The 23,929-nt window shown below is 42.4% G+C and overlaps 2 protein-coding genes and 1 pseudogene across 3 annotated transcripts; 1 reads left to right on the top strand and 2 right to left on the bottom strand.

Annotated features, from left to right (window-relative positions):
* The first annotated feature begins 1,729 nt into the window (after positions 1 to 1,729).
* Positions 1,730 to 2,896, top strand: LOC308273242 (myosin regulatory light chain 2, smooth muscle minor isoform-like; annotated as a pseudogene). The gene is made up of 2 exons: positions 1,730 to 1,993; positions 2,629 to 2,896. The product of its transcript is annotated as a myosin regulatory light chain 2, smooth muscle minor isoform-like (transcript).
* A 2,431-nt stretch (positions 2,897 to 5,327) lies between these two features.
* LOC308273243 (zinc finger and SCAN domain-containing protein 23-like) lies at positions 5,328 to 7,400 on the bottom strand (the record flags this gene model as incomplete). Its single annotated transcript, XM_080710326.1, has 3 exons — positions 5,328 to 5,932; positions 6,263 to 6,407; positions 6,993 to 7,400. The coding sequence occupies 3 exons, from the start codon at positions 7,398 to 7,400 to the stop codon at positions 5,328 to 5,330; spliced, it is 1,158 nt and encodes a 385-aa protein (XP_080566452.1).
* A 15,303-nt stretch (positions 7,401 to 22,703) lies between these two features.
* On the bottom strand, positions 22,704 to 23,648 carry LOC308273244 (olfactory receptor 2B11-like; the record flags this gene model as incomplete). The annotated part of the gene is made up of 1 exon (XM_080710327.1): positions 22,704 to 23,648. One exon carries the CDS (start codon positions 23,646 to 23,648, stop codon positions 22,704 to 22,706), a length of 945 nt encoding a protein of 314 aa, XP_080566453.1.
* Between the last annotated feature and the right edge of the window lie 281 nt (positions 23,649 to 23,929).

Genomic DNA, 23,929 nt, shown 5'->3' on the forward strand with positions numbered 1-23,929 from the left:
GAAACACTCGCCGGCGACCCGCCGAGGCCGGAAGCGGCGCGAGCCCTCGGGGTAACTTCCGCGGCCGCTCTAGGAAGGGACGGGAAGTGCAACTCGATGGTACCCCAGGGGCCCAGTGGGCGCGGGGCTCAGGAGCGTCCAGCGCGTGGATAAATGGGGCTGGCTTATCGGTTTTATCATTCTTCTGTTGCTTTACTCGGCCATTGCTCCCTCTTCCAGTTCTCCGCGTTCGTGTGTAAGAGGGTTTTTGCATCTTTGAGGTTCAAGGTGTCTCCCAAGGATGATCTCCTGAGGTCCCTTTAGACTAACTCATTGACTTTTTTCTTCTTCTTCTTTTTTCTTTTGCACGGACTAGGGTCAACCTGCTGGTTTCTGCCGGCTTTTTCACCGCCGGCGAGTCTCTTGAAGTGCCTTTTCCTGTTCTCATGCTGTGATCACATGTTGGGAAAACTCACGGAGTTCAGTGGAATAACTATATGAAGAAGGTAAACTAGGTAAATTAGCAGAATATAAAATTAACACTAAAATCAGTAGCCATCGTAATGGTAGCTAGTTATCATATATAAACATAAGACCATATTTACAATTGCAGCGAGAAGAAGCAAAATACTTGAAAATAAACTTAAGAAACATGCAACATTTGAAGAAAACTTTCAAACACTCCTGAAAGGCCAAGTGTAAATTTCTTTCTTTCTCTCTCTCTTTCTTATGGTTCTTCTTTTATTATGGTACTGAGAATTGAACCCAGAGGCATTCTACCTATGAGCTACACTCCCAGCCTGATTTTATTTCTTATTTGGAAACAGAGTCTCACTAGGTTGTTAATAGCCTCACTGAATTGCTTAAGGCTGCCCTTAGCAATTTCCCAAGTACTGGGATTAGAGGCCTGTGCCACCACACCAAGCCAAGAGTAAATTTAAATAGGGAACAATTTGCTGCTGTTGGATAGAAGGACCCAGCGGTCAATCCTCCCTTGATTAATATATGCCAACTACTGTAGCACAATAAAAATGCACACATTGTTCTAAATTTAGACAAACTGATTATACAGTTTAAATGGGAAAATAAGAATTGCTAGGAACTCCCTGAAAAAGAACAATCACGAGAGAGAGCCTTATCAATATAGTATGATATTGGTGCATGAACAGACATGAATAAAGCAAACCCACTATGTATGAATATTTTGTAAATAATGAAAGTGACATTGCAAATCAATGGGAAAATGAAGGATGTTGTATTGGCTGGGCATGGTAGTGCAAGCCTGTAATTCCAGTTCTTGGGAGGCTGACGCAGGAGTATCACAGATTCCAAGGTTAGCCTCAGCAACTTGGCAAGACCTTCAGGAACTTATCAAGACCCGGTTTTAAAACAGAAAATAAGAAGGGCTTGGAGCTGTAACTCAGAGGTAGAATGCTCCCTGGGTTCCATCCCCAGTACACCTCCCCCAATAAAAGAACTTCAGTTGGGACAGCTGATAACCATTTGGTCAATGGTAAATTTGAATTTATATCTCCTTCTTCTACATATTATCATCAGGATGGATTTCAAATAAACCTGAGATCTAAATGTTTATAAAGTACCATATGTGGATTAGAAGAAAACATGATAATTCTAACACTTGAGAAAGGGTTAACATTATAAACCATAAGTCAAAGCTCAAAATCAATAAAGATTATAAACCTGATTACATAAAATGTATTGGTTTCCAGCTGCACTCAGGGAGAGGGTGATGGTCATATCAACAGCAGAGCTCTCTGAGGTTCTCAGGCTGTGCAGGGATTTAACCATCACCACGTCAAGCAAAAGGGCAAAGACCAAGACCACCAAGAAGTGCCCTAAGCGCGCCACGTCCAACGTGTTCACCATGTTTGACCAGTCGCAGATCCAAGAGTTCAAAGAGACCTTCAACATGATTGACCAGAACAGGGATGGCTTCATCGACAAGGAAGATCTGCATGATATGCTCGCCTCACTCAGGAAAAATCCAACTGATGTTTTTATGCCGGTCCATTATCCGCCAAAGACCACCAGGAGCTGAGTCCGATGTAAATTATATGAGGGATTGTATTCAAGCTCGAGCTTGGGCTCTCCACATACACCAATGCAGTGGTCACGGAGGAAGAGCACTTTGCCTCCCAAGAATAAAGCTTTTATCCCTAAGAAGACAGTCCTTCCCACCATTACATTGATTGGTTGTTTTGTAACCAAGCAACCACTATCCGCCCCTGATTGGTTTAGCTTTTGGCAAAACAAGCAACCACTATCCGCCCCTGATTGGTTTAGCTTTTGTGCCATAGGAAAGGGCTGCCCTCAGGAAATTTTCAGCCATCTAAGCTGACCTTTAAATTGATTGGTCTGGCCCACAGTACCTATCTCAAGAATGTTCAAGTTGAATGGGGGGTCTCTTTTCTTAGAGCAGAGTGACCTTGCTTGGTTATCTACTGATTCTGGACACAGAGGTACTCTGCACTGATTGGCTGTGTCTAGGGGAAAGTCAGATGAACACAGTTTCTCCAAAAGGGACAATGAGTTATAGAAACTTAACTTCTAAGAAAAGGAAACCTAGGCCTACTTTACTTAAAGCTTTCACTGAAGCCTGTCATGGTGTCACTTTGGTCCTTCAATGAGTCCCTGGAAGCCATGATGAATGAGACCCCGGGACCCATCAACTTCATATGTTCCGCACCATGTTTGGCGAGAAGCTAAATGGCACGGACCCCGAGGACATCATCAGGAACACCTTCGCATGCGTTGAGAGGCAACAGGCACCATCCAGGAGGAATACCTGAGAGAGCTGCCGACCACCATGGGTGACTGCCTCACCGATGAGGAGGTGGACAGGCCGTACAGAGACTGCTTCCTACTTTTCCCTGCCTGCTGTTTGAGCTTCTTGTAAGGTTTAGTCTGTCCCATATTCTGCCAGTAAACAGGCAGCCTCAGAGCCTGCTGGATCAACATAACAAGATCTTAAGTTACAGACCTTAAAACTTAAAAGGCCACAGGTCTGGGAAAAGGTTAAAAAAAAAAGCTGTCCTCTCACATAGATGCTGACGAAGTGTAAGGTATTGGCCTAGGAACTTGGCAACCCAGAAAAGAAAGGCCAGTTAGGACAAACCCTATTTAATATCTGTATTGGGGGAGGGGGCAGCAGCAGCGATCAACTAGGACTTTGATATAATGCTCACCCTTCCTCCTCCTCCTTCTTCTTCCTTCTCTCTTCCCCCCCCCTTACAATATATTCTACTTTATGAATCTGAGTTCCCTGGCTCACTTTTTCTGTGTGTGTGTGTGTGTGTGTGTGTGTGTGTGTGTGTGTGTGTGTGAGAGAGAGAGACAGAGACAGAGAGACAGAGACAGAGACTAGGGGTGGGACTCAGGGCCTTTTCAACCTCCAGGCTATACTCTCAGACCTTTTTTATACTTTAATTGGAAACAAGGTCTAAGTTGCTGAGAGCATCACTAAGTAGCTGAGGCTGACTTAGAACTTGTGCAATCCCCGTCTCAGCCTCCCAAGTGCTGGGATTACAAGCGTGTGCCACCATGCCCTGAACCTGGCTCATTTTTTTCTAAATGGGCTGAGGAAAAGAACCCACCATGGTTGCACCAAACCATCACATATTAAAGAAGCCAGGCGTGGTGCCACATTCTTGTAATCCCAGTGCGTAGGAAGCTAAGACAGTAAGATCACAGGTTCACAGTCAGCCTCAGCAATTAGTGAGGCCCTCTGCAACATAGTGAGACCAATTCAAAATAAAAACTAAAATAGGGCTGGGGGGTGTGGTTCAGAAGTAAAATGCCCCTGAGCTCCATCCATAGTACCACAAAAAAAATTTTAAGAAAAAGGAAAAAAACTGAACATCTTCATTATTTGTCACAAGAAAAATGCAGAGATCAGTATTTTCCAAACAAAATGAGATATATTTTAGCTAAGTTTCTTGGTCTCTGTACAAATTTAAAATGATGAGCAACAGAAGTTATCACTAGCCACTGAGTTCTCACAGACTTGTTCTGTACACATTTAAAATCATAAGCAACAGTACTTATCGCTGGCAACATGGCTGTTTCAGTCCCCTAGTTCCTGACTAAAGGCTGAGTCACTAAAAATCTATGGGGAAAAACATTTAGACATTTACACGAGAGAACTCATGTGCTCTTCTTGTACATTTAAAAATCAAACAGTATTTTAAGTGAATGGAAAGAAGTCAAATTTTACTACCATTACAATTTTTATGGTAATGAGGGTGGAACCCGGAGGCTTTCTATCTCTGGGCTATATTCCCAGACCTATTTTATGTTTTATTTGGAAACAGGGTCTTCTGAGAGCCTCACTAAGCAGCTGAGGCTGGCTTCGAACCTGTGCGATCCTCCTGTCTCAGCCTCCCAAGCGTGGGGATTACAAGCGTGCGCCGCCACGCCCGGCATACCATTACAAATTTTACTACCATTATTTTTAATCTTTAAATAGGCAGTGATTTACCTTTGACATTACTTTATACGCAAAGTAAACTTTGTACTGCATGCAATTTTTTTTTAATTTAAAAAACTAGGATGAAGTAGTTTCCTGAAGTACACCCAGAAAACCTCTCCCACAGGTATGTATTAAAGTATATGTTATGAAGTAAACACAATGTATTATTTTTTTCAGCTTTTACAGATTTACTTTTTAAAAACAAAAACAAAAGGTTAAAAAAAGTCCTTTATCTCCAACCCTGCCTGGGGGTGTGGGTGGGAAACAGACCAGATGAGAGGGTGCCCACCTCTTCCTGGGGAGAGCCCCACTCCCCAGAAGCCTGCAGGGGCAGGCAAGGCAAGTCAGAGGCAGCCCTCACCCTTCCCACCCAGCCTCCGCCAGTAGCTGTACTGCTGCTAGGAAGTTTTCAAGCAAAGTGTGGACGTGGGAGCCAAAGGTTGCCTTCTGCACACCACAGTGACTTCAGCTGTCCTCTCCCCTTAGCTCTCTGGGCCCACAGCTCAGGCTCCAGAAGCTTCCTTAATGCTATCTGTGAGACAGCAGGGCAGTCAGGGGAATCACAGTGCTGGGAACAATGCATTATTTTGAAGTCAACACAAGACTCAGTATTCTGCACTGCCTCACTGTGGATGTCACAGACCACGGAGAACTTGACAGATGTATTTAATTAAGATTGTGCTTCTTTCAGTATAAAGTCTAGGGCATTTTCACTGGTTCTCCCTGTAATTTTCTACAATAGAAGACTCGATTATTATTGTTTTCTTGGAGACAAAGTGAGAGGCAGTCCCCTTGCTCCCCTGCCTAGTGGTCTGACTTCAGGAAAGTTGGCCCTCCCTGTTCCAAGGAGCTAGCTCGACTAGATGACAGGGTGGACTTTCCGATGCTGGATGAGGTTGCAATGGTAAATGAAGTTCTTGCCACACTCTTCACACTCATAAGGCCTCTCTCCAGTGTGAATTCTCTGGTGCTTGATGAGGACAGAACGCCGGCTGAAGCTCTTGCTGCACTGACTGCACTGGTAAGGCCTCTCTCCAGTGTGGATTCGGAGGTGATGGAAGAGGCCCGCATTCTGGCTGAAGGCTTTGCCACAAACACTGCACTGGTAGCGCTTCTCCCCAGTGTGGAGCCTCTGATGCTGGAACAGGCCTGAGCGCTGGCCGAAAGCCCGGCCACACACATCACACTCATAGGGCTTCTCCCCTGTGTGTGTTCTCTGGTGCTCGACGAGGATGGAATTCTGGGTGAAGCTTTTCCCACATTCACCACAGACATAGGGCCTCTCTGCTGAAGAGCTTGCTCGTTGCCTTTCCACGCTGCCTTCATGGTTGCCAGTGTCTCCACATTCGGACACCTGAGTAAGAGCACCATTCAGTTTCCCAGGTACTTGTACCAGAGATTTCATCTCTTTAGAAAGTTCCCTCTTGGAGGTTAACTCCATATTCCAGGACCTGGCCTCATCATCTGAAATAGTAAGTGGACTGTGTGAATGTTAATTTTTAAAAAAAGTACCTAGGAGAGTGGAAGAGGGCAAGTGCCACTTTTTCGGTTTACTTTCCCTCTGTAAGACAGTTATACCCAGACCTCTGGGAGAACATGCTCTGTGTTGTAACTGCGTGTTTTAATTGTCTGCTGCTCTCAGCAGACTGTTTAAATTTCATGAATGTGGAGCACGTAGGCCCATCACTGTCTTCCCATTACATAGCACCCTGCCTGGCATAAAGCAGACACTAAATGAACGTATGGAACCTTCAGGGAATGAAACGGGCTCCCCGAGGGGACTCTCATCCTCACCCATTTCCTGACCTGGGTACCCCTCTTGTAAGTTACACACTCGATGCTCTTCCCAGGGTTGGAGAGGGCCCTTTTTTGACTCTTGGGCTGCTTCTTGAGTTGACTTCTCCCTTACAAACTTCTGCTTATGAGCATGGCTTGGGACCTGGTGGAAATTAAGGACAGTTAGGAATAAAGTATCAGAGAGGATATTGCAAGGAGGCCTTCTTGGGGCCACTAGATAGGAAAAGAAGGACCAAGAAGCTGGCAAAGAGAAAAACAAAGGCAGAAATTAAGAGCCTCCAAAAGCCAGGCATGCGGGCATTGTAATGCATTCCTATAATCCCAGTATTTGGAAGGCTGAGACAGGAGGATTTCTGGTTGGAGGCCAGGCTCAGCAACTTAGACCCTTGGCAACTTAGTAATACCCTTCTTATTTCAAAATAAAAAGAACTAGGGTTGTAGCTAAGAGGTAGAATGTCCCTGGGTTCAATATCTGGGTAGCAAACTAAGATAGATAGATAGATGATTGATAGATAGATAGATACATACATACATACATACATGACAGAGAAAGCCTACAACAGATCAAGAACAAGTCAGGCAAAGAAAGCCTCCTCCTCCTCCTCCTCCTCCTCCTCCTTCTCCTCCTCTTCCTCCTCCTCCTCCTCCTCCTCCTCACTTACTCTGTTGCAATGAAACCCCATATTTGCTCCTACAGGTACAAACCTCTGTTCTCCCATCTTCCCACCTGCTCTCCTGGTTCATCCAGCTCCTTTTCCAAATCCTCCAGCACCATCACCGCCTCATCTCCACTTGCAGGGCAATGCTCTTTCACCCAGCTCTGCAGCTCCTCAGGCAGGATGGCCAGGAACTGCTCCAGCACCAGCAGCTCCAGGATCTGCTCCTTGCTGTGCGCCTCTGGACACAGCCACTGATGGCAGAGCTCACGGAGTCTTCCAAGGGCCTCCCGGGGACCAGGGCTCTCCTGATAGCAGAACTGCCTGAAGCGTCTACGAAAGATATCTCTGGTTTGGAGGTTACTTCTTGACTGGCCAGAGTCCTGCCCACAGGTGTGGGCCTTCTCTTCCTCCTTTACGTTCACTGCCAGGACTCCTTCCTGCATGTCCTCAGCCTGAAGAGCCAAGGTTGTGGCCATTTTAGGTTTAACTGTTCAAAACAGAATCTATTCTTGATAATTCCCCCTTGATTTTTTCCTCTGGAAATCCTGTGATCTAAAAAATAATTCACAGAGGGGAAAAAATTAAAAAATGCAGAAAACTTAATGGCAAGTGGGTACTGGGAGTATGCCCATTTCCATCATTTTCATGAAGAACAAACACTGATTTGACAATGATAAAAATACTGTGCAAACTCTGATGCAAACAATAGGGGAAGGAAAACAGAACAGAACAAAAGGAAAGCACCACTCGGATTGTCCTGAATGAAATAGCTCAAAGCAGATTAAGTATACTGGGTTTCCATTTGAATTGCAAGATATTGAACTCTGTACATTGTCAAATGGAGGTAAACATATACTTTGGGCCCAAATGATCACAGATGACACTAAGAATCAGGAAGAAAGGGGAAACAACATGGGGGATGAAGATTAAAGAAGAGAAAAAGTCCAAACGAGAAGCAAAAGAATTACACTTGGGGAGGAGAGGCAGAGTCCTTCCAGAAAGGCAAGGTGTTGTAAGAAAAGATCTGTCTAAATTGTTCATACACATTCATTTAGCAAGTATTCATTCAGAGCCTACTATACTCTAAATACTGTTGTAGGCATGAGGGTTGCTGCAACTGTAAACAAAATAAAGTATCCAGTATCATGGAATTTATATTCTATTAATAATCGCAGTAGGTGTCGTTTATAGTGCTATTAATGTTACAGTCGTTATTCTAGATGTTCTAATGCGCCCATTTAATCCTCAGTCATGAGTAAGGTACTGTTATTGCCCCATATTACAGATGAGAAAACTGAGACACAAAGGAGTTTAAGTCACTTAACCAAGGTAGCTATTTCATCGGTGCAGCTGCATTTCAAACCCAGCAAGCTTGACTTTAGAATTCTTAGTCTCAGCTGCTCTACCATTATTTCTATGTGAGGAAAAGGAAGGAGAAAACAGGGGAAAGTGCCACAGGAGACAGATATTAAATATATGTAAAGTAGTGATAAATGCTTTTGAGAAAATAAAAGATATAGAGAATGAGAGAGAAATAAAGGTTGCTGGTTCGTATGCGGTCATCAGGGAAGGCTTGATAACAGCTAAGCAGAGATGATCAGCAGTCATAGCTATCTGGAGAAAGATTATTTTATGCAAAAATAATACAGAGCAAATTCTTGAAGTGCTCTTCATCCATTCAGCCTACTCTAGTCTTCCTTCCAGCTCTTATTCAGATCAAGTACTGTATGAGCCCCACCACTCACTCTCAGTTACAACCTATCATGTGCTGCTGTTTTTCTTCACACTTGTTTTTTATTTTTATTTTTTCGTGCTTGTGTGTTACTGAGGATTGAAGCCAAGGGCATTCTACCTCTTAGCTACACCCCTAGCTCTGTTTTATTTTTATTTTGAAACAAGGTATCGCTAAGTTGTTGAGCATCTCACTACTTACTGAGACTGTCCTTGAACCTGTGATCTTCCTTTACCAGCCTTTCAAGTACTGAGATTGCAAGCATGTGCCACCATGCCTGGCCACAATCATTTTTTAATCCAAAGAGTAGAGGAATACAGAACTCCTTCACCAAGTTCTGCTCCCCAAAATATTGGAATTTATCTTTTAGGCATTTCCTATGCATGTGTAATATTTCTCACAAACACATAATTAATATAAGCCCATATTTTCCCTACTTATCTAAGAAGGGAGTATGAGGTAGCAAAGAATGCAGGCTTATCTGGTTGTGAATTCTGACTAACAGTGATCTTGGGAAAGTTACTTGAATGTTGTTTTTTTGAGCTCCAATCTCCCACATAAAATGAGGATAACTCCCTTGCAAAGCTGTTGACAAGATTAAATAGCACATATGAAGTTGTTTTGCTCAAAGAATGGCACACAGTAAGCATGCAAATTAGCCTTTTAAGGAGATGATATAAGAAAGACCCCTAAAGGTCAGGAAATAAAACTGAGAATCAATAAATGGAATGGCACCAAATTCAAAAGTTTCTGAGCAGTAAAGGAAATAATCGAGCCTGGAGAGCCTACAGAATAGGAGAAATGCTTTGACAACTATTCCTCTGATAGAAGATGAATGTCTAGACTTATAAAGTAGTTTAAAAACTTAACACTAAAAATCCAATAAAAAAATAAGCAAATGAACTGAACAGACACTTCTAAAAAGATGAGGTACAAATGGTCAATAAGTAAATGAGAAAATGGTAAACATCTTTAGCAGTCAGAAATGCAAATCAAAACTACACTGATATCTCATTTATTTCAGTCAGAATGGCAGTCATCAAGAATACAAATATGTGTGGAGGAAAGTAATTATTATACACTTTTGGTGGGATTGTAAATTAGTACAGCCATTATGGAGATCGGTATGGAAGTTCTTCAAAAGACTAGGAATGGAACCACCTTATGACTCAGCTATATCACTTTCAAGTATCTTTAAAAAAGAATTAAAGTCAGAATACTATAGTAATACATGCATACCCATGTTTAAAGCAGCACAACTCACAATAACTAAATTATGAAACCAACCCACGTGTCCATCAACAGATGAATAGGTAAATAAAATGCGGCATACACACACAATGCAATTTTACTTAGCCATAAAGAACACAATTATGTCGTTCGCAAGAAAATATATGGAACTAGAGAATAGTATGTTAAGTGAGATCAGCCAGTCTCAGAAAGTCGAAGGCCATATGTTTTCTCTCATATGTGGAAGCTAGAGAGAAAAATAGAATACAAAAGGGACTTCAGCTAAATGAGAGGCCAGTAAAATAGTGGAAAGGGATGGCGGGAGGGGAAAAAGAATTGATAAGGGAAACAGTTCAAATAATGCTCTGTCCATATATGAAGGTATCACTACCAATCTCGCTAACATGTATGGAGAGGGATGGAGTGGGGTGGGGCCCTGAGGGGAGCACACCACGAGCTGTCCGCGCATATGTTTGCATCACTGAATCCCATTATGATGTCTATTTACAATGCACCAATAAAACTATTAAACATATTTTCTTTTGGCACAATGATGGCTTAATCAATAGCTGCTACTATCCCTGGGGACCAAGACTATATATTTTTTTTTCTGCTGCCCAAAGAATAAGGTGTGTGGGCAAGTGGGAAATGCATGTGTACACACAAAACAGCCGTTCCACCAGTTTTGCAGACATTCTGACATTATTCATGTCTTCAGATATACTGTCTTCTCCAATCTTAAGTCCTAACTAGGAGCCTAGGTATACTGAGGTCCAAAAGATGAAGGACCATTTTCAAAGGAGAGAAGTAACTTTTGGGGGTTATGGCTGTAAAGATAATAGAAAGCAGAGTCGGCAGAGTAAAACAGACTCTGCGTAGAACTGTCAGGAATTGAATACACATACCGTTTACCAATTACAGGACCTTGAGCGAGTTACTTAACCACATGCTCTTCTTGGATGTAATTAAAAAAAAAAAGTGAAGTGAGAGGAATCTATATAAAAATAGTGCTTACCTCAAAATTAGAAGTAAATGTTAAATGCTTAGAACAGTGCTTGGCAGCATGTAGTAAATGCTATTTAAATATTCGTGTTTTTTTTTTAAAGCAGCAGAGAGCAGAGCCTTTATACTGCATGAATCAGAAACAGAGGATGTGGCCTCTGAAAACCATCCTTGCTTGTTGTTTAAGTCCAGAGAGAAGAATGACAAGGGTCAGAAAACACATTTCTCGATATCTGAATCTATTTGGATCCTAAAATGCGGCGAGGCAGGGCTCAGCGGGGCCTGGAACCACGGGCGAGAAGTGGAAGGACTCGCGAACAGCCGCCGGGGGTGGAGGGCGAGGCCCCTCCAGGCTCGAGGCAGCCCCTCAGCCCCTCACCTGCCCCGCCAGGCTCCGGCCAAGAAACCCGGGCCGCCTTCTCCCTCGCCCGGGGCCGGTGGCGGCGCCCAGACTCGCCGGTCCGAGGGCCCTCGGCGCGGGCAGCCGGGTCCCAAGCTCACCGAGGCATCCGCGAGCAGAGATGCTGCCAGCCCAGGACGCGCAACCTCTGACTCCTTGACAACCGCGGCCGAAGAGGTAAACAACAAAGGCCGGAAGTGCGTCACCGCGGCGGCGGCACCCCGGCGCAGCGCTCCGGCCGCGCAGCGTCCCTTCTAGGAAGCCCGGAGGTTCCGCACATCTATGGTGCCTCTGACTTCCCTGTCCAAGGGGAGAGAGGTCCTGGGTGGCTTCTCTTCTGGAGGCAGTACGATGGCCGCTAGTATATAGTGCTTTACGCACACTAATTCATTTACTCTGTAAGAATCTTATGAGTTATCCCCATCTAATAGAGGAGGAAATCAAAGCACATGGCTTCTACTTATTTTAGTTGGCGTTTCCTGCAAACAAAACCTTTCCATTTCCCTGTCCCCTCTCGTTTTATGACAATGAACTCATTAATTCTTTGACAATTCAATTATAAACAATTACTCGTTATTTAATATTAAAATTATTTCAAACGTCAGTTTTAGAGCCCTTTAAGCCTGGATTTTATGTTAGTAAGTCCCCACTAGTTTGTGTGTACACTCTTACACAAGATATTCCAGCTTCATTTCACTTTTCTGCTCTGGATTTGAAATCCATCCTTGTTACATGAAGCTATGATTTCTTTTAGTGGAGCATGGTCTACAGAAACTCGAGATCTGGATTTTGGGCAATGGATATGTTGAGATCGGCGCTCCGTGCGACAACCAAGGAGGACCCCAAGCCACTCTCTTCGTGCAAAAGCAAAGGTTTTATTCTTCCAGCATGCTGGGGCTCAAAGCATGACCAGCAAAGCTGAACAGAGGCTGAGAGCCCCGAGCTTTGGGCGCAGGGGTTTTTATAGGTCTTACAAACAAAGGAATAAAGGTTTGGCAAACATCAGCAAACCTTGTGGTTATTCCAAGAATACAGTGATCCTTCCACCGGATCCAGCTCCAAGCACGTCTGCACACATTCTACTTTAGTCCCAAGGCTATCTCCAGGTTGCAACTGTCGAGGTCAGCCGGCTATGCAGCTGGAACACAGTTTTCCCTTTGTTAACCACAAGCGTGGTGTCAGCACAAGCAGGATAAGGGGAGAGAAGTGGGGGAGAAACGGGAAAGATCCTGTCTTGCTGTCTTAGTTTGATCTCCCCTATTTCTTAGTCTGATTTCCCTTTCAGATAAGCTCATTGCTACTGGGATATATTATTACTTCTGGAGAAGGGGGATATATATGATCAGGATTCTACACTTTCTATTTATATAGAAGTCCAGAGAATTCTTTTTCGTTTTATTATTACACATAGTTTTCTCTTTTACCCACGGTGAAAATTCTGTCTCCAACAGTCTCAATATATGCACTCAGTTTTCTCTACTTTATAATTAAGCTAGTGTTAAAATTACAATACCAGTATTGCTAGCAACAAATACCTACTATTCATGATCCAAATTTCTTTTGCCTATCTCACTTTTCTTTCATACACTGCATGTGACTGTAAGTTGGTGAACTCAGAATATTTATTAAAGTTGAAAAATGTCTTTTCTGTGATCCAATCAACAGAAATTCACACATGCTTGCCCCTAATCAGCATTATAAATTTCAATATGTGCTTGTCTTGGCTGCATTTTCCAGTGACCATTTTCAACTGGAAACAGCCCAAGTGTCCATTAATACTAGGACTGATTAAAAAATCAAAGTTTATTCATAAAATGGAATACTAGTCAACAACGAACATGAATGAGCTACAGTTACAAACCACAGTGATAATTTTTCTAGTGAAAAAAGCTAGACACAGAGGAACTCATACTTCAGGTTCCATTTATGTATGGTCCAAAACAGGGGAAAACTAATAAGTGGCATTCAAAGCCACAGCACAGAGAAGGAAAGGAATAGAGTTCACAAGGGACAATAAGTCAGGCCTCTGGGAACTGATAATGTTCTGACCCTGGTGGTTACAAGGATGCTTTCACTTTGTGCTATTTTATTTAACTATACACACATTGTGTATTTTAATATATGCACATATATAGTTTGGCTCCGGATTGGGAGTCCCTGAGACTTCATATGTTGAAATATAACCCCGGGCGTGGTGGTGCACGCTTGTAATCCCCGCGCTTGGGAGGCAGAGACAGGAGGATCGCGCAGGTTCGAAGCCAGCCGCGCGCGCTGGCTTAGGAGACCCTGTTTCCAAAATGAAAATGTAAAAAAATAGGTCTGGGAGTGTAGCCCGGAGGTAGAAGGGCTTCCAGGAACCCCAGTACCACCAAAAAAAAAAAAAAAAGAAAAAAGAAATATAATCCCGGGCGTGGTGGTGCACGCTTGTAATCTCAGCATTCGGGAGGCTGAGACAGGAGGATCACTGTTCTCTGACAGCCTCAGCTACTTAGTGAGGCCCTTTGCAACTCATTGAGACCCTGTTTCAAAATAAAGACTAAAAAATAGGGCTGAGGGTGTAGCTTGGAGGTTGAAGGCCCCTGGGTTCCATCCTCATTTCGGCAGGAGAAAAAAAAAAGATAGAAACTTAATCCAACTATGATTTCTGGATGTCGGACCTTTGTAAATTGAGTAGGATTAAAGTCATTAGGGCAAAGTCCCCATGATTGAATCCTGGTGGCTATTAAAGAAAAGGGAGAAAGACCTAGGACACACACACACACACACACACACACACACACACACACACACTTCCTGTATTTTGCCATGCTCTGGGCACCTTAGTACTCTGGCAACTAGAAGGCCATTATCAGTTGCAGCCCCTAAACCTTGCATGTCCAGAACCAAAAAACTTAAATAATCCTTCTTTCTGTATAATGTACCTAGTCTGTGTTATTGGCAACAAAAAACAGACCAGTATAGCACATCACAATAAATAGCTTTTAAAAATGCAAACCATTTATTTTACAGCTGAAGTAATCAAAGCTCAGAGAAATGAGGTGCTGAGGTGGGCACAGCCAGAACGCAAATCCAAATTTCTTGATCAGCTAGCTCCTTTGGCTTTGAGGGGTGGGTTAACCAGCTCCCCTAGACCTCATGGCTGAAAGGCAATGAAATTAGAGGTGGGGCTTGGTTGCTGAGGAGTCGTCCCTGAGGGTGGGACCTTAGGAATTATATGTTTCCTTTTTTCTCTCTTCTTCCTTTGTGATGCCATGAGCTCCACTAATGTAACCCAACATAACATGAGCTGAACCCATGAAACCTCCAGAACTGTGAGCAAATAAACCTTCCTTTCTCTGAGTTGTTGTGATAAGGTCTTTTGGGCCACAGCAGTAAGAATGCTGCCTAAAACAGAAATAAATGTTACTGAACAAGGAGGACTTCTCAGGACTATCTTAGCTGGACGTGTAGCACACAGTGACATCAGCAATTTACAGAGAATCCCCTGGAAACAAGCTTTCTTGGACTCCCATTATAACCTACTGTTGCTGGGCCAGTGTCACAGGTTTCTGCCTCAGGCAAGGTGACCAAAGCCTCCTTGAGCCAAGTGTTGTGGGGCACACCTATAAACCCAGTACTTGGGAGGCTGAGACAGGAAGATCACAAGTTCAAGGTCAGCCTCAACATTTTAGTGACACTCTCAGAAACCTAGCAAGACCCTGTTTTGAAACAAAATATTAAAAATGACTGGGAGTAGAGCTTGGAAGTGTAGTGGGCCTGAATTCAATCCCGGTACAAAAAAAATTCCTTGAGTGCTAGCTCTTTATGAATAATTCAAGAAATGAATTGTTCTTCTCTTTCTCCAGGAATAATGCTAATTTGTAGAAGACAAACCCAGTTGTTACCAGGTTAAATGAAAACATACAAGCAAATCTTCTCAGGCTCTTAAAGGTTGGTGTCAAATAGTCACATTCCTAGGGGTTCTCCCCAGTATAAATTCTTTGATCTCTACTGAGGTCAGAGCTTTCACTAAAGGCTTTTAGACACTCATCACATCCATAGAGCTTTCTTCTGCATGGATTTGCCAATATTTTGTAAGGTTTGAACTTTTCCTGAAAGTCTTTCCACACTCATTGCACTAGTAAAATTTTATTAAGGTGTGATATTTCTGATGCTAGGTAAGTCCTGTGTGATTTCACTGATATTTCATAAGGATTGAGACTTGAGACTTTAAAAATTCTTTAAATTGCAAATACAATTATAGAAGAAAGGAAAAAGAATGTTCATTGCTTAGGGAAAAAAATCTGTCTTAATCTTTCCACCCAAAGTTTATTGCTTGCAGATTCAGTTCAAGAATTCCTTTATAAACAACAGTCAGTATTCTTTTTAAGAATGCACACACACAAAAAAACTATGTTTTAGGGAATTTTGGCCTGAAATAGATAAAGTAAATATCCCATCAAGCTCATTAAAATGGAGATTTTTTTTTCTGAGCTCACAGGATTTAATGGAAAAAAAACTTAATTCTTGGGTCTCTCAACTACTTTATTGCTATTTTTGGAGACAGATTCTAAAAATAGGAATGCTTTGAAAATATAAAGCATGTATAAAGAACTTTAAAAGGGAAGAGGGTACTTAACCTAGACTGGAGTAACTTGTACGAGTGGGTATGACAAGAAAAGAGAAAGTAATTTAATGTGAAAGAAGAGAGGAAAATGTGGTCAAAGTGAAAGGTTTAAAAGGTGACTTGTTCACTAATAGAGAAAGAAGACAGAGGGTAGAGACAAGGAAGATATTTAGAAGATCACTGCAAAGAGACGGCATAAGAAGTAACACAATGTGATAATTTAATGCCTTGATGAAATGCAAAGATGAATGTGTGAAAACAAAGAGAACTCTGTCATTTAACAGGCCTAGAATAAAGGCTGTACTTTATAAAGAAAGATATAGATGAACCAGGGAGGATTACAGGGGACAGTGTGGGTTAGAGACATTAATAATTTAGCTATAAAGGAGGGCTTCGGTTAGGGGAGCAAGAGTCCCTACCTAAACCCACTTCCTCCTCTTCCTCCTTTCTTCTTTTTGGTAGGGAATGGGGTACCAAAGAGTCATGCTTGAGCAAAGTCTCCAAATACTGGAGTAGATAATTTGGTGACTTATGTCCAGCTCCCAGAAATATCACTTCCTCCCAGCGCACTTCCAGACAGTTTATCTGCTTGGGATGTTCCCTAGAGACCATTAGAGATCATTGGGCTTCAGAGAAAACTTCAGAGAGAAAGAGACTGAACCCTCAAGAAACAATCCCCCAGTAGTTAGGACAGGAAAAAGGAATTGAAAGAACCAATGAAGGTTAATAAGGGCAAAAACTCAGTAGCGTTGCCCTCACGGCTTTCCTGTTGATCTAACCATTAAATGCTGTATTTTGCCACATCTTCCCATTGGAAATCCTGGTTCATTAAATTCTCTTTCCAAATCTTCCAGCAAAGACAACAGCCTTATCTCCACTCAATTGATAATGTTCCTGTACCCAAGACTGGGGTTCTTCAGGCAAGATGGACAGGACTTGTTCCAGTATCAGAAGCTCCAGGATATGCTTCTTGGCTCATTTTGTGTCCCAGGATGTGATCTATTTTGGAGAAGGTTCCACGAGCAGCTGAGAAAAATGTAAACTCCGCTGTAGTTGGGTGAAATATTCTATATGTATCCAACAGGTCCATTTTATTAATGGTGTTCTTTAGTTCTGAGACATCTTTACTGACCCTTTGTGGAAGATTGGTCTAGTGTTGTGAGAGGTGTGTTGAAGTCTCCCAGTATTATTGTATTGGGACCTATGTGTGACTTCATGTAACAAAGAGTTTGTTTTATTAAAGTATCTGCACCCATGTTTGGGGCATAGATGTTGATTACTGTTATTTCCTCTTGCTGGATTATTCCTTTTACCAGTAAAATATGACCTTCTTTGTCTCTTCTAATAAGCTTGGGTTTGAAGTCTAACTTGTCTGATATCATTGTTGCTACTCCTGCTTTCCTTCGAGTTCCGTTAGATGAATTACCATGCTCCAGCCCTTTACCTTGAGTTTGTTACTATCTTTACTTGTAAGGTGTGTTTCTTGTAAGCAGCGGATGGATGGATTTTGGTTTTAATCCATTTTGCCACTTTATGTCTTTTTATTGGGGAATTGAGGCCATTTACATTTAGTGTGATTACTGAGAGGTAATTTAAATTTTTTAATTTTTATTTATTTATTTTTGTGGTAGTGGGGATGGAACCCTTCTACCTCCAGGCTATTTTTAGACCTATTTTTTATATTTTTATATGGAAATAGGATCTCTTAAGCCAGCAAGGGGCTTCGAAACTGTGTAATCCTCCTGTCTCCACCTCCCAAGCACAGGGATTACAAGCGTGCACCACCATGCCCAGCATGAGAGATAATTTTTAATTCTTAACATGTTAAGATTTTATTTCTGTTTGAAATACTGTTTATTCTTCTTTGCTTAGTTGTCTGCTGGATGGAAAATCTTATTTCTCTGGTTCTGGTGTGTATTACCTATTTCTTCTTTGTAGTTAATCTCTTTGAGTATTTTCTCTAGTGCTGATTTTGAAGATATAAATTCCTTCAGTTTCTGTTTGTCATGGAAGCTTCTTATTTCCCCATCTAATTTGAAAGATGTTTGCTGGGTAGGAAATTTTTGGCTGGAAATTGTTTTCTTTCAGAGTTTGGAATATGTTACTCCATGGCTTTCATGACTTTGTTTGGGAAGTCTGGAGTGATTCTAATTGGTTTGCCTCTGACTGTCACTTGGCCTTTTGTTTTTGTTGCCTTTAAGATTCTCTCCTTGTCTTCTACATTGGTCATTTTGATAATTTTGTGGCATGGGGAACCTCTTCTCTGATCCTGTCTAAAGGGAGTTCTATAAGTTTCCTGGACCTGTGTATTAACCTCTTGCTCTATGTTTGGAAATTTTTCTGCTATTACTTTTTTGAGAGATTGTTGATTCCTTTGGTTTTACCTTCTTTTTCCTCCTCTATTCCAATTATTCTTAGGTTAGCTCTCTTAAAATGGGCCCACATTTCTTCAATGTCAAATTCCTGATGTCTGACTTTTTTTTCTAAATTATAAACTATGTGTTCTTTTTTGGAGTGATCAGCTTCTAGGAGCGAGATTCTATTCTCAATGTGGTCTAATCGATTGTTTATAGTTTGAATTGATGCCTTTACTTCAATGGTTGCATCCTTTATTTCTTTTAGACTCTCTCTAAATTCTTTTCAAAGGTCCTGTATTATTTCTGCAGTTATATTCCTGATTTGATCTTCTGGAGATCTCTGAATTTCTGTGTTATCAGGTTCTAATATTGTGAGGTTTGTGGGCATTAATTGCTCCATTGTTGTTCCTCTTTCCCTTGATTTCAGAAGCTTGTGCCTTCTCTGGGTTCTTCCTCAGGTCACCACAACTTCACTTAGGGTGCTCTGGATCTCGAGTCTGTGGTAATTGGAGCCGCCACTACTCCTTTACTGGGTTGTATCACAAAATCTAAGACCCAGGGAGTTAATCGAGACTGTGTGAGACTGTAGGGGGTGCCGGGCTGGGCGTTTTCCCACGGGGAGCTGCAACTAGGGTGTGGTATCTCTGCCACTGCTACTTTTCCACTGGGTTGGACTGCAAAATCTCAGACCCAGGGAGATTATCAAAGCTGCGCCAGTCCCTGGGAGTGCAGTGCTGGGATTTCTCCTTTAGGGGCCGCAATTTCACTTATGGTTATTGTGCACACTGATCTGGAGCTGTCATGGGCATAGTGAACTCGCCGCCACTGCTTATATTATAGCACCACTGCCATGCCCTCGGCCGTGAGGCTGGCATATTGGTTTTGAGCTTTGTTCTGAGTCCCTGGAGGGCATGATTAGCTTAGCCACTGGGAGTTTTAGATGTTCTTTGCACTGAAAGAACTGCTGAATTACACACGAATGATCTGCAGCTGCTCATTTCAGCTCCTTGTTTACCTTTCCTCTATGGAGCCTGGTGCTGTGAGGCAAGATGGCACTGGTGTTGTGTCTGCCGCTGCAATGTGGGCTGGTTTCTTTTCTGGGCTCTGGTTGTTCTTCTAGTCTTCTTTTTATCTGTCCCTTTTATTTACAGTTTTTATTTCTCTACTGATAGTGTTTTCTGGCTATGAAAAGTACTGATTTTGTGGCATTAGAGATCGAGTGTTGGCCGGGCACGGTGGCGCACGCTTATAATCCCTGTGCTTGGGAGGCGGAAACAGGAGGATCGTGCCAGTTCGAAGCCAGCTGTGCTGGCTTAAGAGACCCTGTTTCCAAAAATAAAATAGGTCTGAGAGTGTAGCCTGGAGGTAGAAGGGCTTCCAGGAACCCCAGTACCACCACAAAAGAAAGAGAGAGAGAGAGAGAAAGAGAGAGAGAGAGAGAGAGAGAGAGAGAGAGAGAGAGAGAGAGAGAGAGAGAGATAGCAGAACTTGCAAATGCTGCTTTTCTTGGTCGCCATCTTCCCGGATATGGTTGATCTCTTTATCAGCTGCAAAGCAGCTCCTTCCCAGGACCACACAGGATTACCCCAGGAAAAGCTAATGGGGATAAAGGTCCTGGTAGAGAGGACCCTGTCTTCTCTCTCTCTCTCTCTGCTTCCCCCTTTCTGCCTGGCTTTATTTCCCATTCTTCAGCTCCCCACACCCGCCACCTAAGTCCTCACTTTCTAATGGCCCCAACCAATGTCAGTGTGCATTCTTGCACATTTTTGTTCCTGCTCACGCAATCATACACATACACTTCTTTTTTTGTACTGGGAATTGAACCCAGAGGTGTTCTACCTCCTATATATACCCCCTAGGCTTATTTTATTTTTTACTTTGAAACAGCATCTCACTAAGTTGTGGAGACCCTAGCTAAATTGCTGAGGCTAGACACAGACCTGTGATCCTCCTGTCTCAGCCTCCCAAGTACTTTAAGGTGTACGCCACCATAATATATTTCTAGTTTTTTTGTCATCATGAATATAAGTGACCTCTTCTACAAAGGTGATTTTATTTCCAGATGATAGGCTCTCACAGATGAGACTACTCAGTGGAAGTATATATGTATTTTTAAAATTAGGTGCTCGTCTATTGCTTTTCAAAAGGTTACAAGCACTTCACTTTTTTATGGTACTAGGATGGAACCCAGGGGCATTCTACCTCTGAGTTACACACCCAGTCCTGTTTTACTTTAATTTTGAAACAGGGTCTCTCTAGGTTAATGAGAGTCTCACTACTTGCTGAAGATGTCCTTGAAACTGCAACTCTCCTATCTCAGCCTCCCATGTAGTGGGGTTACAAGTGTGCACCACCATGCCCAGCTACCACCTCACATTTCTTTTTCTTTCTTTCCTTTTCTCTTTCTCTTTCTTTTCTCTCTTTCCTCCATTTTTTAAAGAATATAGCATGTCTCTTTATTTACCAGTGAGGCTCGGAGAGCAAAGCTCCAGGTCTGAGCCCTGAAAAGCATCAACATACAGATTATATATCCCCAGAGAGACAAGTTTTTCTTGGATCAATAACAGGCAAGGGTAGCAATACAGGGGCTCCAGTCAGGCTTTATTTCTGCTTCCTGAGCTAGATTTTCTGTATTAGCCTCCACATGGCCAGAATTAGGTGGCGCCATCTTGGGCCCCATATGGCTGGGACTGGGTGGTGCCATCTTGAGCTCTCGTCTTTCCCCCCATTTTGAGACCCCTAGATTGATGGTTAATTTGGGGGGTCTCACATTTTAATTTTTATTTTTGAGGCTGCTCCAGAGGGACTTGTAGTGATGCACACAGAGGGGCTACTGAGGCCTCCACCATGGCAGTGATAGCATTTTTAAGTAATGGGATCAAACAGGGCAAGAAAAAGAGTATCCCTAGAATCATAAGAACAGTGACAACCAGGGTCTTTAAGACCCGAGGGCAGGAAAACATCCTTCAAAGGCACTTTTTACATCCCAACACTCCCAAGTCTGAACAGGGACCTGGAAAATCTTATGTTATCAGCGATGTTGGTCATAGCCTTGCCATTATCATCTATGTTTAGACAGAAGTGAGTGAGCGAAATTAAACTTCCTGCAAACTCCTCCACACCTCACATTTCTAAGAACAACAAGTGTTTTGCTAAAAAGTTGGTGGTATCGCATTTTAATTTTATTCACCGATGTGTCCCAAATGTCCCTGAAATTTCTTTCTGAATTTTGTAATTGTTTATCCTTCTTCACTTAAATGTCTGAAAGGCATTTCAAGCAAAACAGAGTTAATGACAAATTTGTGATCTTTTCCCCCAAGCCTGATCCTCTTTCTCTTACTCCTTTTGTCCATTTGTCTAAACCATTTACTTGGGTGTCTCTTCTTTATCCTAACATGAAATCCATCAAAGTCCTGCCAAATTTATCTTCAAAACATTTTAATGATTTATTTCTATCACCTCTCATAAATTATCACCATATCTCATTGGGACTATGGGAAAAACCTCCTGTTTCTCCACAACTATGCTTGTCCTCAATCAATTCTCCAACTAGTCATTTTCCCACAAAATTGTCTTAAGCTTCTTTGGGGTTTTTCTACATCCTCAAATCCTTGTGAGCCATAGCTCTTACTAATCCATCCAAAATCTCAACCAATTTTCTTGAGGAAATTAACAAACATGGCTTTCACCCCTAAATGTACTGCTAATAATAATAATACTGTTATCCCAGATAACAATATCATTTTCATGCTTTTAAGGAAATCCAGTGTTTTCCTAACATCTAATGTTTGGTTCATATTCAGGCTTCCCAAATATTTTTATAGTTAAGCAAACATTCATTATTTAAATTACATGTCTTTGGGGGTTCAAGTACACTTTCTGGAGATTGAACTCAGAGGCTACATCCTCAGCCCCCACCTTTTTTAAGCAAACTCTCACTAAGTTGCTGAGGCTGGTCTTGAACCTGCAATCTTTCTGTCTTTGCCTCCCAAATACTGGGAGGCATACCCCACCACAGAATCATGTGCCTATCTGGAATCAACTTTATTTAATAATCATAGTTTTTTGCCTATTGATATTTCTTCTTTCTTATTTGATAAGTTCCTAGAAGAATTAAGCAGAAGAACTCACAAAAATAAGTTTATACTTTAAAGAAAATTCCCTGAAGTCTTTCTCTTTGATGTTTTTAAAGTTCTAACAAAGTGAGACACTTCCAGGTAATTACTTTCAGATGTGTTTATGGCAAACCTGCTGGTGCCCTTAGCATTTTTTTTTTACTGATCCCATACTGAAAGTTCAAAAGCCTTTTTCATATAGCTTTTTAAGTATTTTAAGAATTTCGTTATTATCTTCATAAGCAGAGGTTTTCTTGACTTTTGATCAGGCTTTTTATGGGCCATATATTAGGAGAACATTGTTGGGCCTTCTCATTCAAAATAAATCATCATCTCCTCACATTCTCTTAGATGACATGGCCTTCCTCAGAAGCCGCTTCAGAGCTCCTAGAACTTCCTTGTTCCTCAGGGTGTAGATGAATGGGTTGGCCATAGGAGTAATAACACAGTAGAACAGAGTCAAGACTTTGATAAGGTCTTGAGGACCATCCCCTGAGGGCTGCATGTAGATGTAGATGCCAGGCCCATAAAATAAAGACACCACCAGTAAGTGTGATGAGCAAGTGTTGAAAGCCTTGAGTCTCCCAGCAGCAGAAGGGATTTGAAATACGGTACGAGCAATGTAACCGTACGAGACAAGGATCATGAAGAGGGGACCCATTATCAGCAGGGTGGCCACCACCGATAAAACAAGCTTGTTGACGGTGGTGTCCCCGCAAGCCATCTTAATAAGACCAGGCAGCTCACAAAAGAAGTGATCCAGCACCTGGTTCCCACACAGGGGCAGCTGGACCGTGAGCGTGGACTGCAGCAGTGAATTGGCCAGACCGGTGAGCCACGCCATGCCGGCCAGCTGCAGGCAGAGCGTGTGGTCCATGATGACGGAGTACCTCAGAGGCTTACACACCGCCACATAGCGATCTAAGGCCATGATGCCAAGCAGCACACACTCAGTACAGCCCAGCCAGTGAAATACGTAGGCCTGGGCCATGCAGCCTACATAAGTGATGTTCTTGTCGGGACCCCCTAAGTTGAACAGCATTTGAGGTACAGTGGTGGTGGTGAAACAGAGATCCAGAAAGGAAAGGTTGGTGAGGAAGAAATACATGGGACTCTGGAGTTGGGAATCAAGTTGAGACACTAGAATGATAGCAATGTTTCCCAACAGTGTGAACATGTAGGAGGTCAGGAGGACGCAGAAGAGAGGAAGATCCAGCCATGGGTACTTGGTAAAGCCCGTGAGAATGAAATCCTCTGGAAAGCTTTCATTCCTTTGTTTCATTGGATTCGGAAAGAAGGGACTTGCTAGGACCGAGAAAGAGAAGAGTGATTTTGAAAAATCTTGAGTTGGCAGTTCTGAAGAACGCTAGAAAAAAATATATACATACATACATACATACATACATACATACATACATACATACACACTTTCATGAGGGAGAGATGACATACACCCACTCTCAATAAAAATCACAATAATAATGAATAAAATCACTATAATTAACATTATAAAGAAACATTTGAGCAGCTCTTTCAGTACAGAAGGTAGTTTTACATTTTTTT

This window comes from Muscardinus avellanarius (assembly GCF_963383645.1).
Source record: "Muscardinus avellanarius genome assembly, chromosome: 14".
Lineage (NCBI taxonomy): Eukaryota > Metazoa > Chordata > Mammalia > Rodentia > Gliridae > Muscardinus > Muscardinus avellanarius.